The sequence below is a fragment of the Sturnus vulgaris genome, chromosome 5 (assembly GCF_052056855.1).
Source record: "Sturnus vulgaris isolate bStuVul1 chromosome 5, bStuVul1.hap1, whole genome shotgun sequence".
In the NCBI taxonomy this organism is placed as follows: Eukaryota; Metazoa; Chordata; class Aves; order Passeriformes; family Sturnidae; genus Sturnus; species Sturnus vulgaris.
Window position 1 is genome coordinate 61,011,757 of NC_142247.1, and position 14,064 is coordinate 61,025,820.

At 39.9% G+C, this 14,064-nt stretch overlaps 1 protein-coding gene across 1 annotated transcript in view; it reads right to left on the minus strand.

Annotated features, from left to right (window-relative positions):
- PRKAR2B (protein kinase cAMP-dependent type II regulatory subunit beta) overlaps nucleotides 1–12,331 on the minus strand; it is a 75,597-nt gene extending 63,266 nt beyond the window's left edge. Inside the window, exon 1 of the mRNA XM_014869000.2 lies at nucleotides 11,931–12,331. Within this exon, the coding sequence (XP_014724486.1) occupies nucleotides 11,931–12,258 (328 nt within the window). The 5' untranslated portion in view covers nucleotides 12,259–12,331. The remainder of the gene's footprint in view (nucleotides 1–11,930) is intronic.
- Between the last annotated feature and the right edge of the window lie 1,733 nt (nucleotides 12,332–14,064).

The window sequence follows — 14,064 nt, forward strand, 5'->3', positions numbered from 1 at the left end:
TATTATCTTATCAAAACTACTGATCACCAAAAGTACTTTTTTAAAACTGAGAACTATGAATAAAATTTCTTTTGATACAAACAGGAAAAGAGTGACAGTTTTGTATCCAGTGCCAAGTTTCACCTGCCATTCTCATTGGAATTTGTGTAACTTTCTAACTACAGACTACAAAACGTCAAACTTCTTTCCACTTCCTTAAGCACGATCAATTATATGCATCTGATCCTCACTCTAGGAACACAGAACCCCATGTCAAACAATAACTACACAGGGAGAAGTTATCCTTAGAAAACATTGCAACTGTTCAATCTCTAAAACACAATTCATGCAAGAAAGGCATGAGGCTGGTTTTCAGGGGGAAAAAAATGATACCTAAAATGTACTGCATTAAAGGCTCTCACTAAAAGGAAAGCTAAATTCATCTCTTCAACTGAAAAAAAAAAAAAAAAAAAAAAAAAAGAAAAAAAAGGCAGTTCTATAGCTATATAAACTGTTTTGTCCTGGAATGCAGAGCACAAGTTAAACTATGTCAGTTCCTAGCCAGAAGTTAATATAAAGCAGTGTTTCCGGAGTAAAAGTGTACATCTATTCCGGAATAAAACAGCATCTTATTGGCTCAGTCTTTACATTTTTTAAGCAGCACATGTGTTTATATTCTGACCTTTGTACATTTTCCAAATGAAAACAAAACAAAAATCTCTAAGTAATACATCCAAGTATTTTCAGCAATAACCAGGCTCCTGTTACTTTCTGAACATCAGTCCCAGTCAGGTAACTGCTCCAAATGTCACAGCAATTACATTTTTATTCTTGCTATTTAAAAAGAGAGTGTGGTTCCACAGAACCTCATCTGTCAATTTTAAAATTGTTTTCAGTAGAAGCCATTCAAACACTGGAAACAAACAAGGGCAATTTCATTTTGCAAGTAATACACAAATTCCTTAACAAAAGAAAAAACTGAACATGCTCTACAATTTTCAATTGAAATTAACAATGAGAAAAGCCTCAAGGCAAAGAAGTTTTTAGTAATATGTGAAAAATACAAGCTGATACCAAACTGGGACCTACTACGAAGGACAGGTCACATAAATTCAGTCTTGGCCTGCCAGCTGATGAGTACTAGACATTTTCAGTATCAGTACTAGATGGCTCTGAACCAGACAGGTGCCTCCACCTGAGCACTGTAGTGCATTGTTAGGAATCCACTGCTTCCTGAATCAGACTCAGCACTGCAAGGGTACAAGACACATTCTGTGCCATAAACCCACTGCCTTTTTCAGGCCATCAAGCTGCATCCTTTTTCACCCCAGCTGAACTGAACCCATACCAACCAACCAGTGCTGGGATAAATTCACACTATGATTTAAAGAAACATAGAAGGCATATGCCAGTTTGTATGTTCAGAGCTGTGTAGTCAGTTTTACTAGTTTTTCACAACCAACTGTATAATAACTTCAGCAAATTAAACATCAAAACTTTAAGAAAATGAAAGAAAGGGACTCGTTGAAGAGGATATTCAGATGTCAAAGGACATTCAATAGATGTCAAAGGTGAGACATCAGATGGCAATATACTGACCACAACCAGATATAATAACTGCTTTCTTAGAAGCTAAACACATCTTAGGAAGCACAGAAAACTCCAGGCTCATAATAAGAACAAAAATAGTTTTGCCTAATGATTAAATTTCCCCATTGCAGTGGAATGATGCCCTGCTTGTGGCCATGCCAGCAGGGCCAATAGCAGTGCCTGCTGGGACATCCCTCCTGAGGGGTGGAACCACAGGCCAGCTCCCAGAAAGGGACTTGGTCCTGTCACCTCCAAGCTAGAAGAGGCAATAAATGGCATGCTTTATTTGGGAGTCAGAGAAGAGGACAAACACCTACATATTTGCATGGAAAGCATAGTTTTCTCTTACAAGCCTGAACTATTCTTTGATTAGATTTCCCAAGATCTCAAGTCTTCTCAGTCTCCCTAGACCTTCCAAACCCTGTGTCTGAGCTGAATGAAATAATTTGAAGGATGGACTTGAAGAAAGTATGACACTGTTCCTCTTCTTTTTGCATTTTTTTGAGGCCATAAACTGAAGTAATTACAGATGAGCCACGTTCATATGACAATATATTCCAGATAGACAGCAAACTAGGGTGCACTTAAATCAGTGACTCCATTTTATTCCTGATACTAAGAAGGCTAAACCAGAAGAACAAATTAATTTCCATTATCCACCTTGCAAAAAGAAGCAATCTACATCTACTCCCACTACAACTGCCAGCAGCAGCTACATTTCAATAGAAGGGGAAAACTGACAGATTAGCAAGGGAGACATGCAGAAAAATACTGCAGATAAATTTTTTAACAAGAATTGAAGTTAGTAGTATCTAAGAATAAATAACCATCTATCTTCTTTCAAAACAGTTTTTTTATGTGTGCATTAGGCATTAAACAATATTTCCTGTAGGCTGAAGCAAAAGGAAGGAAAGTAGGCTGTTAATTTTGTATTAAAATTACCTCACAGATGCTTAAATATTGTAGTGGTGAATGCTAGATCAAAGTTTCTCATATTTAGACTATCCACTGAAAACCAGTAGAGAGAGGTAAATTATCAGCTAAAAGATGGGTTTTAGAGAAAGATGTCTGAATGTTATTCAAAGTTATTGAACAAAATGGCTGGAAGAAAAAGCACTATGCATTCAGAATTGAAAAATAAAACCCCCAAAATAGAACTAAATATAAAATGATGACTGGGTCTAGTACTAAAGAGACTCATGAAGAAACAGATCGATAAAGCCACCGGATCCTAACTTCTCAATTTCAGTAGAAATTATTCATAACTGGGGAAAAAAATTAAACCTCTCCCCCTAATGTTTAATATCATCAATTATTAAGAATATACAATTTTCAAAACTCATGCATGATGAAAAAATGGGTTTATTACAATGGTAGAAAACATTTGTTTGAAGTCAATAAAATTTTGATAGATGTCTATAACACATATTGTGATTGTTTCTGACTGCAAGTGTGATGATTATCACAAACATTGTTTTGGAAGAGAATAAGAAATCTCAGGACAATTCCAGCACGCTATTAAACAAACTTTTCATCATATTAACCATTGTTATAAGAGGAAGAATACTTAAACATGTTTACTTGCTTTTAGACATTCATTTCCAGGATATTAAATAGCAAAAATTCTTGATCAACACTTATTTCAACGACTTGTGGTATCAGTCTGTGTTTTCTTGCAAAGTCAATGACTGGCCCAAAGATGGAGTTCTTCAGCATCAATGAAAAGCATGACAGCTTCAGAGAGAGGATCTAAAAGGAAACTATTTCATTGGTAAAAATAATGGGAAACAAATTAGAAGGACCAGATCAGTGCAGTGACAAATATTCATATGCAAGGTCATCCAAAAATGGCCATAGCAAAGCTGTCACGGACAGCTTGAGTTCAAGTTAACCCATATCCTGCAACACTTACAAATGCCTTACAACTCATGGCATTGAATTTCTTTTTTCACACTAGAATTACAAACTATCATAAAAATCAGAATGGGAAAAACACACCAAGAATTCCAGCCTGTGTGCTCGGGCAGGCAGGTCTGAATGCTTATGTTTGGTTCCAGCTTCTATTCATCCCAATACCAAGAATTCAGTACATCTTTTATTTATAGTCTATGCTGAGGCTTTGCAAGGAATGTTTTCTTTCCAGTGTTAGGCAAGGATTTATTTTCTTCCTATCTGGTATGCTTTACAATGGATATGTCTGCTAAAAACGTATAATATGAAAACACTACCACTATTTATAAAAATATGTTTGACATCTGCATCACAGGGATTCAGATGGAATTGATGCTGTTATGAAAATCTTTCTACGAGCAGGATGGTATCTGGAATGACTGAACAGGAAAGATCATGTTACTTCTCCTTTCAAAATCTATTTTATACAGCAATTTTCTAGGCCCTCCATTCAGGAAGTCTTCATAATATTTACTAATTGTCCCTTTTAGCCCAGCTTTACAGAAACCACTTCAGTCATATAACTGCAACTGTATGCGTAAGATAGCTATTCTCATTTTCATCCTTTACCTGCTTCAAGCTCTCAGCTTCAAGTTCTTGCCCTGATGACTTTTTTCTTAATCTCATTAAGCAATTTAAGAGTCAAACACATAAGTTGTTACAGCATGCTTTTTATAACCCTACTTTCCATTATCCAGAGTGTTATAGCACAATAAGGCAAGGCTGATTAAATTAAAATTTGGAGTTTTTTTATTGCTCTATTCTTTATAATTTCCTTATTTTATCTGTGCTCCACAAATAACTTTTCTGAGCAGCAATGCTAAAATGATACCGTTTATGGAAAGGCTGGCAAACTGCCAGAAGGCTGTTGTACACTTCATTCTGAGGATGCCTTTTACCTACAATCTGCAATTTACTCCTATGCACTTCAGGCATCGTTGCCTGTCTGCATCCCCTACATTTCAGACCTCCCACGTTTTTGTATGACATGGTATCATTGGAAATGCTGAATGAGGCACTGGACATTTGATTACCATCATCTTTTTAATGTAAACCCAAAACTGTGTGTCTTCTGCGTTACTTGCTGCATCAATTTAAATCTAAATGTATTACATTGCCTAGAAACTGCAAATAGAAATTCTGTGTGAGTACTTCAGCTATTTTTAACACGAAGTGCACAAAAAATTGAAAGAGAGTTCCTCAAATTTTTTAATGAAAAACCAAACTGACAAACATGATGCTTTTCTACAAGAGAAAGTGTAATAACGCCAGTCAGTTAGAAAAGTAAAAAATGAAGAGAAAACAAATCACACCCAAAGCCAAATTCCATCTTCTTCAACAAAGTCTTGGTTAGTACGATGAGTGAAAAGTGATCTACAGACCAAAAAATGTATTCAATAAAGAAGAAGATTAAATAAACCCCCCAAGTTTGTAATTACTTGTCATGATCAAAACATCCTGTTCAGTTCCATGCAGCAAATGGGTTATCATTCCTACCCAGCATGTGGATGGGTTAGCCTAAAAGAGTTCCCTGAAAGGATAGGGAGTTTCAGCATAAAATCCCTAAATAAAGCTATTTAAATATACAAGTGTCATCATCCAATGTCCCAAAGAAAAGGAAAAAAAAAAAAAGATAATATTTCCTTTAGAATTCTTATACAAATACTTTCAAACAATACCATAACTGATGGATGTTTATGGTAATACCTACTTATAGACAAGTTTATTTCTTTTGATAGGTTTATCTAGCATGCAGTAATTCATGTGCACATGGAGTTCATCTTTCATGTACCCACATCCATTAAATAACCAACAATATCAAACATACTATGTGATAAATGTATCATCCCTAGTAAAATCTAATCTTCTAATCTTCTTCTAATTTCTGTATATCAAGACCTATTCCAGTAGCAGAGAACACTGAGCTGTTTTAAATGCTTTTTTTCCCCTCAAACTCTTCTGCCTCCTTCATTCACTTTTTAAAAGCTGCTCACCTTTTTAAAGCACAGAACTTCTGTATAATTACACTCATTTGAAGGTCATAATAGGAGTTCAAACCTGGGGTGGGAACAGTTTTGCTACAGCGTGACTTTAAGGCATTTCCATTAAAATAACAGTTGATTAAATAACCACTGTGACTTGTATTAAGCATTGAAAGTATGGACATTTCACCATGTCTGTTATGTTCTGTCCAATATTTCATTTCTCCATCAGCACCATCTTGGCTCTCTTAGCCATGAAGATGGCAGCTGTACTCAGGTGCCTGTTGACTTTCTTTGTGATGACCACTACTATTATTTTTTAAAACAGAAACCAATCTGGATCCTCCATAAAAAACTTGAGTTGAAATCTTCATTGAAATGTAAGCATTACAAGGCTACAGGTATAGTAACATGAGAGATGACCATGTCAAAACATTTAACAGATCTCTCAGCATCAGATGACCAAATTCACATCCATACAATGCATTGACCACTGATTTTAGTTAAGTTCATATTTATGTTCTTCTGGAATATATTTATAAGCCAAACAGAAAATAGAAAATTCAGGACATAAATTTGGGACAGCAGGACCATAGATGGGTAGAAAAATAAGGGTGGAGAATTTAATGTGCTTTCTCACATTACTGTCTATTCTTTTATCTTTCTCCCCTTACTTCAGTTCTGTATCTCCTTTCTCTTGTATTTTCCTTACCACACACTGACTCCTTTTCTTCCTCCATGTCCTGCCTTCCACCTTGCCTTCTTGTTTCTTTCATCACTGTCCCAACAAATGAAATTTCCCAATCTAGAGGGTATCTTTGATATTTGAAAACCAGAAGTGCAGCAGCAGTCTGTACCTTGATTAATCTGTACCTTGTGACCTAAATGTGTGATTTCCACACCATATGTTCGAGATTTACAGGAGCAGCTAAGGCCAATAAGTCTGCAGAGATTTGACTGTTTAGGTACATTTCATACAGCCTGAGGGAACTGGACAGAACTAGAGAATATAATGAATACTTTTGCATAACAGACTTGGGATAAACCATGGGATATACACGTATTAAACCAAGCTTAACTTCCTGACAGATGCACAAAGCACCTCTGTGCAGGTTACAAGCACTAGGTCATTATGCTGTAGAAGTACATTCTAAAAAAACACACTCTCTTAATGTCCAGAGATGAATCTTTATTCTCTTCACCAAGCAGGGAAATAAATAGGTTCTTTTTTCAGCCACTTCAATGCATAAACAGGAGTAAACACGGGGAACAAAAAATATAAGGTTCTTTTGGGAAACTGAAATGAAGTCAGCAAGTGAAACAATATTCCTAGAGAGCTCCTGAGGAAGCAAGTTTTCCTTTGAAACAGACATGATACAAGCAAGAAACTGAGTGTTACCGCGCAAATGTTAGTACTGACATTGCTTATAGGTTATAATTCATAATGCTATCACTACAAACTCATGCCAGCAAAATTTCATGTCTTCCTATATGCACTGAATTAATGCTGTTCTCTTTTTCCAAGCTGAACAGTCAGCCAAAATCATCTCTACGTTGTTTCTTTAGCAAAAAAGAAGCTGAAGACAAAATTCAAATATTTTTGGTATAGTTCTACTACCTTTCTGTCCTTAGGTCTTTGGAATTTTCACCTGCTTCTCTTGAATACACTTTAACAAAGTATTAGCCAACAGAGACACCTCCACTCATGCATGTTTAATTCTGAGTAGGGATGCATAAATACTTTTAAGTGGAGGCTGTTATCATTTCAACTAAATTAATAATATAAACATATTTATTTTTTTAAATGGCTGTGTCAAAAGTATTCCTTTCATTTACAATCACAAGTAGATACATGTCTGAGAGGGAACCATAGTCCTTACTACAAAGGCTACTAAATGGTACATATTACAGCTTCACATTTCTAGTTGCTTATAATTTTGTCAGACTAAGTTTTTTGATGACAAATCTCTCAACTTGAATAAAACACCTGTGTCAGATTAAGGAATTAAAAAAAACCCCAAACCAACCACAACTGCCACTTTGCTTGGGTTTACTTTCTAAAATAACTGTTAGCAGAAAGAAAATATTTTAGTTTGCTCCTGTCAAAAATACTGGAAATCATTATTTCAAAAGACTGCATTATTTTGAAGATTTACAGTAAGGATAGGAAGCTTTGTGGTTTTGTGACTGTGTGACAAGTAGAGAAGAGCAGGCAGTAGCCAACCCCTGACCAAGGCCCACTGGACCAGCAAGGCAGCAAAGTGATGCAACTGGAATTCTTTCCCCTCGCAGAATCCGTCCTTCCCAAACACCCACCCTGAACACTTAATTCACAGCGTTATTCTCTGAATGACAGCAGGCACAGTCTAGAAAATTGCAAGGAGCTGTGGCCCAAAGCCTTGCCAAGGAGTGCTCCAACAGTGCCCTGCTCACAAGGGACTGGTCCATAGCTGGAAACTTCTCTTCTAAATTGCATCCACAGTGAGGCTGCTCCAGCCTCGGTGCAATCAGGTTTGTCCTTCTAAGAATATAAATAATGCTTTATTTCTTTCTGTATTCCAAAGGAGTGACTGTAGAAATTATTAAAACTTCATTTCTAAGGTTGGCTAAGTACATATCAGATGGTAGTGATTTCAGCCATTACCCATCATACTGCAGATTTTAGTTTGAATATACACATGTATAAGAAATTCACACACTTTTCTATATAGCTGCTGATTTAAGGATATCCTGCTCCAATTTGTATATATTTTTATATTGCTCCCCTGTCTTACTGACCCTTTCCACTGCTCTAATCTACCCATTATCTACACACGACACAAATGTAGTGGGGTGCAAAGTTTTTTCTGATTTCTACAATTTACCTATTATTTCAAAATTTCTATGAACAGTACATCTGTAAAGCACTTCAAGCCGAATAAATGAACTAAAATAAAGACATGACTTTAAAATTGGTATCATAAGGTAGAATATGTATGCTTTACCTAAATAGTGATCTCATATTATTTAGGCACAATCAGTGGGTTAAGCTGAGATAGAGACTTGCATTTTCTAGCTCGAGTTTTCCAAGAAGGTACTCAAAGCAACCAACACACCAACACAAGCACACGGGGGAGGAGAGGGACAGCTGTAGTACTTTCCTGTTAAAATACACCACTATCTGAAAAAGATACCAAAACAAACTGAAATAAAACAGAACAAAAGAAAAAGAAAGTAAACAGAGGGTATGTCGTGCCAAATGATACATACAGCACTGCAATTTTTGGAGTTTAAAGAACAGCAAAGTTACCTCCAAAAACTCCTCTATTAATTCATATTAAGGCTAGATGAAATATGAACTTTTATCTATGGCAAATATTTTTTAAAAAACTGTTACAGATTACATGGGTTATTGCCCATCAAAATAAGTTGCAAATCAACATGTAAGTGGTAACATCAAAAGTATAGTCTCTGTAAAAAGAACAAATAATTTACTGAGACACAGTAAAATAAATCTTAATATGCACTTCAGACCTGATAGCAGTTAAACAAATTTTCTAAAATAGGGCTCATTTTTATGTATATTTCCTATTCAATTTAGTGACAGCTATTAGTGTTAGTAGGAATTAATTGTTGCAACTGATTCATGCTAATACACACGTGTAGGACAATTAAATACTTTTAAAAAAACCCAAACAAACAAATCAACTAGAAAACCCAAAAAACATTCCCAAATTAAACCATATGTTCCAAAGGGGATAATCTAAATGCTCTGAACATAAAGAATGTAATTTCTAAGGTCACCTTAACTTCAGGTGCCAATTCAAAACTGTGACACAGATAAACCAAAGTTCTCCCTCCAGACAAGGTACCTGCTTTTACCTTTATGTGATTTCTGCAGCTGAGGTAATGGACACAGCAGAGACCTGAATAGAGTTTAGTTCAAGGTTCACATATAACTCTTAATCCCAAATACAGGGTTTTTTTCTATTTAACACAGTTTATGCCTCAGCTCATCATTTCTGAAACAGGATAATGCTCATATACCTTCCAAAACACATTTCAAGGACAAAACTAATACTGACAAAGAGTTCAATTGCAGTGCTTGTAGGTATTTAGAAACATTTGGTAGGGAAAAAAATAGGTTTGGAGCATTTACAGTGAGAATTCAACAATGCTCTGATTAAATTAATTAAAGAATACTGTCAGTTTGTTCAAATGTACGGCTTTAGCAAAGGAGAGATACTCCCACCAGGTCTGACCTCCTTCACAGAGGTTTTCATTTTACATTTGCTTATCAACTTTTCAGATTTATTGTCCTCTCTTAAAGATGTAAACAGGACATATTTGCTATACAGAAGAAGTTTAATAATTCATAAAGGCAAAGGAAAAAAAAATTTTAAAACTTTCCCCCAAACTTCAGTTTTTAAGAATTGCTACTTCTAGAAACAAAAAAGCAAAAGCATTGAAGAATTGTGCTTTTAAATTGGTGTTTAAACCCATGAAACAAATATTTGAGTACAAGCCTTTATGCCTCCAGTTATTAACAAAAGGCTGAGTGGATGCATTGTTATGTTACCTTAGAAGAATATATTCAGGGCAGACATAAAATTTGAATTTAAAATACACACTCCTGCACAATGCACACATACACAAGCACCCTATTAGTAATAATTTACCATTAGTTACTTCCTATTAACTTTCACACGGCTTCACAAATATTTTCATTTTTTGTTTCTTTTAATTAATAATTATTTGAGCTGACAGAATTTACAAACCATAATACAATTAAACGTTCAAAATATATTTGGCTTAAAAATGTGGCATTTTAAAGGGTTTTTGTCAAACAAGTAAATCAATTTGTCAAACTAAGAGATTCTAGCACATCCCTTAATGAGAATATTGACAATAATGGCTTTCCCTCTTCACAATCACAACAAAAAGATTGTCAAAAGAATCTTGATTACTGGTATTCATTAGAAAAGCTTAGAAAGCTTCTTAGAACACCCTGTGAAGTTACAGGTGTGTAACACACACAAATAAAACTACTTTTCTGCACTTCCCTCCATACAACATTCCAGCTCTCCATTTACCAATGAGATGGTTTGGTGATAGAATAATTAATGTTTGAAAAAACACATCTAGTGCTTGTGAATTAAGATAATTTTTTCCTTCACATTATGACCATTTCAGTTTTCAAAGGCAGCAAATTTTCAAATTTCTACTAGTCTCACATAATCAGCATCAGAGTTGAAAATTGCCACATAAATCTGCAGAACCTGATAGACAGATTCAATTTCTCATTAAATACACGTGGGTATAGCTGCAAGAACAGATGAAAAGAATGGCGACTGTCTTATGGGGTAACTTGAAGCATTTTGAAAACTTACCCATTTCTTAAACGCCTACCTGTTTATCTACATTTCCCCATGAAACGCGCATAACACATCGTTTCAAAACCTGCACTGAAATTCAACCAGCAAACAACTGCCTTCTGTACTCTGCTAGGTAAATTTACCTCCAGCACGACTCGGAGGGATGACTGCTTTGATGATCTGATGAGATGCACTTCAAGCTATCCTCCAAAAAAATAAGATAAAGATGCTTGGATGCTTTTCTCCATCTAACCGTATTGACTGACCCTTCATTCAGCCTGCTCATGACACAAAGACAAAGCACTGTGCACCCGTCAGAGACAGCTCCTACCCGTCCCATAACCCACACCAGCAGATGGATTGACACAGTCTCTAAATAAAGCCTGTCAGCCACACAAAGATAAGGTGTCATTAGCTGCGTGTAGATCGGTGTTACCTTCAAACACAAAGACACCGCAAATGCTCTTTGCTGTCACAGCAACACTTGTTCCACAAGCCCTTCTAAATGCAGAAAAATTCACTCTGGCTTTCAGGAAGAAATTATGTTTTAAATTGTGCTCTACTTTTTAAAACACATATATGTACATCTACGTAAAATGCTTAACCAAGTGCGTGAATACAGTAACATGCCCATAAGAGGTGCTTTCAAGCTAGACATACCCCTGCGCTAATTACAGAATGCAGATTTGCTCTTATAAAACGGAAACATACAGACAGATCTTTGCTGGACTATTACGGGCTCATACGCTACAAGCGATGCAGTTGATGATACCTGTATGCCAAACACCCAGCACCGCCGAACACCGGGGAAAGCCCGGGAGGTTGAAGTTTGCCGCGGGATACGGGAAACCTCCCGCAGGCTCCGCTGTTCGGCGTCAGCGCGGGCGGTCTGTGCCCGCGGTGCTGCCGCTGCCCGTGTCGGCGCACCGAGCCCAGAGCTTTCCCACCGGGCCGGGACCCGCATCCCCGCCGGGCCGGGACCCGCATCCCCGCCGGCCGCGCACCTGAGCCCGGGCGGCCGCGGGAGCCCCCCCGCGCCCCCACGCCCGGGCCCGGAGAGGCGGGGGAGCCTTACCCGGGAACTGCTGCGGCGGCGGCGGCGGCGGAGGCTGCTCATCCTCGCCGCTCTCGGAGTCGGTCTGCATGGGCTCCTCGGCGAAGTTGACCCCGCGGGCGTCGGGGGGGCCCCGGCGCGGCGGCTGGGTGCCCCTGTCATGGCCGGTGCCCGCTTTGCGGCCGCTCGGCTCCTTCTCCGCCGCCGCCTTGGTCGTCGCCGCCTCCTCCTTGAGGCGCCCGAAGTACTGGAGGGCGAACTCCAGCAGGTCCCCGGGCTGGCTCCGCAGCACCTCTACCGTGAAGCCCTGCAGCAGCTCCGTCAGCCCCGCCGGGATGGAGATGCTCATGCCGGGGCCGGCCGGGGGGGCGCAGCCCGGCCAGGAAGGGGGAGGGAGAGGGGAAGGGGAGAAGAGGAGGAGGAGGAGGCGGAGGAGGAGAAGGGGGAGAACCCGGGGCCGGGGGTCGGCGGCCCGGGGGACGAGGCGCGCCCGGCGGATCGCCCGTGGGCAGCGGGAAGGGGCGGGCGGCGGCGCAGGTGGGAGCGGGCGGGGGGCGGGCCCGCGGGGGGCAGCGGCTCTGGCAGCCTCGGCGGCGGCGCCTCCTCCCCCCGCGCCGGGGGAACCTCCGCACATGTGACCCGGGAAACCATGACAACCTCCCGCCGGGGACTGCGGCCGCCGCGCCCCGCCCGCACAGCGCGGAACCGGCGGGCGGCGCGGAGGGGACGGCGGGGCAGAGCAGGGCATCTCATCTCATCTCATCTCGTCTCGTCTCATCTCATCTCTGCCCCCGCACGGGCTGCCCTGCCGGGCACGGCCCCGCCGGGCACCGCGGCCCCCGCCACCCCCGGGCTCCCGGGGACCCGAGCCTTGAGCGCCTTCTCCCTGCGGGGGCGTCCAGACATCCGCGCTGGAGACCAGCGGGGATTCCCGATGAGCGGACATGTATGTCCCTGCTCAGGGAAGGACCGCAGTGTATGTAGCATTTCATAGCTGATTACGGCTGTGCTTTTTCATGGTCATGCACCACCTTAAATCTCTTCTCCACATCATTCATACGCATAGAAGTGCTGTCGATTTATATTCATCTATATAATTTAGGATGGGAGGGGTGATGTGGTGCTAGCAAGAATATCCTGTTTGTCAGCTGGTTGTGAAGGTCCACGAAAAATTTAGCAGGCGAAAGAAACAATTGCTTAAAAATGGGGAAAGAAGTTCAATTTAAACGCTGCTGAGTGCCAACACTCAGCATAGACACTCTTCCAAGCCATGCTGCAGATACTACTTAGCACAGTGGTAAGTGGGTGCTGCTTGTCATCACCAGGAAGCTCAAATGTTTTGAGTAAGTAGAAATAATGGGTGCCATGTTTTTCAATGCTTCACTAAACGCTCCTTGAAAGTGAGGTCCGTGGAATGCATGAAAACTGCATCCCCCCCTGTTTTGTTATCACCTCTGAACACTGGCCCATGTTTTGGGGTTCCAGAAAGATCTGTTGGAGTCTTATTTTTATGCATCAAGAACATTAACTGCTAAAATGTCTAAGGGCTGCGACAACATGGCTGTTTGACAATTGATTTCATTAAACATTCAGCATTACTCAAATGGCCTTACAATGGCCATCATAAGGCCTTAGGGTAAGATAAGCGGTCACATGTGAGTTTGTAGTAGCAGGATACTGAAAGACCTGACCTCAAAAAAATAATGTGACAGCAAAATGCAGCAATCTCTGTGACACTTTTCACACAGATATGGATCTCAAAGCCAGTTTTAAATTGAATCAATTTCCAAATGGAATCCAGTTCTGATTGTGCATGTATTTTCAAATGGAGCTTGATTCACAAGTTGGATCTTCAAAGTGTTATAGACCAGGTAAATTAGTGAAGTGAGTAAACCATGCCTGTGTGGGTGATACTGCTGCCCTGCAGCAGGCAGGAGACACCTCTGCTAGAGGAGCTGTGGAATAACTTCGAGCAACATCTTGTGGCTTCATTTTACTCTGCAGGCCATTATAAAGTACTTATTTGAAGTTAAATTCGCTGTTGTTTCGCACTGTCCTGCTTGAGGAACCTCTTCAAAGTGAATCTAAGTCATCTGGGGGCAGACCATGAGTTCCCTCTGGATTGCAGACTATTCCTCTGTCATCAGGCTCTAGG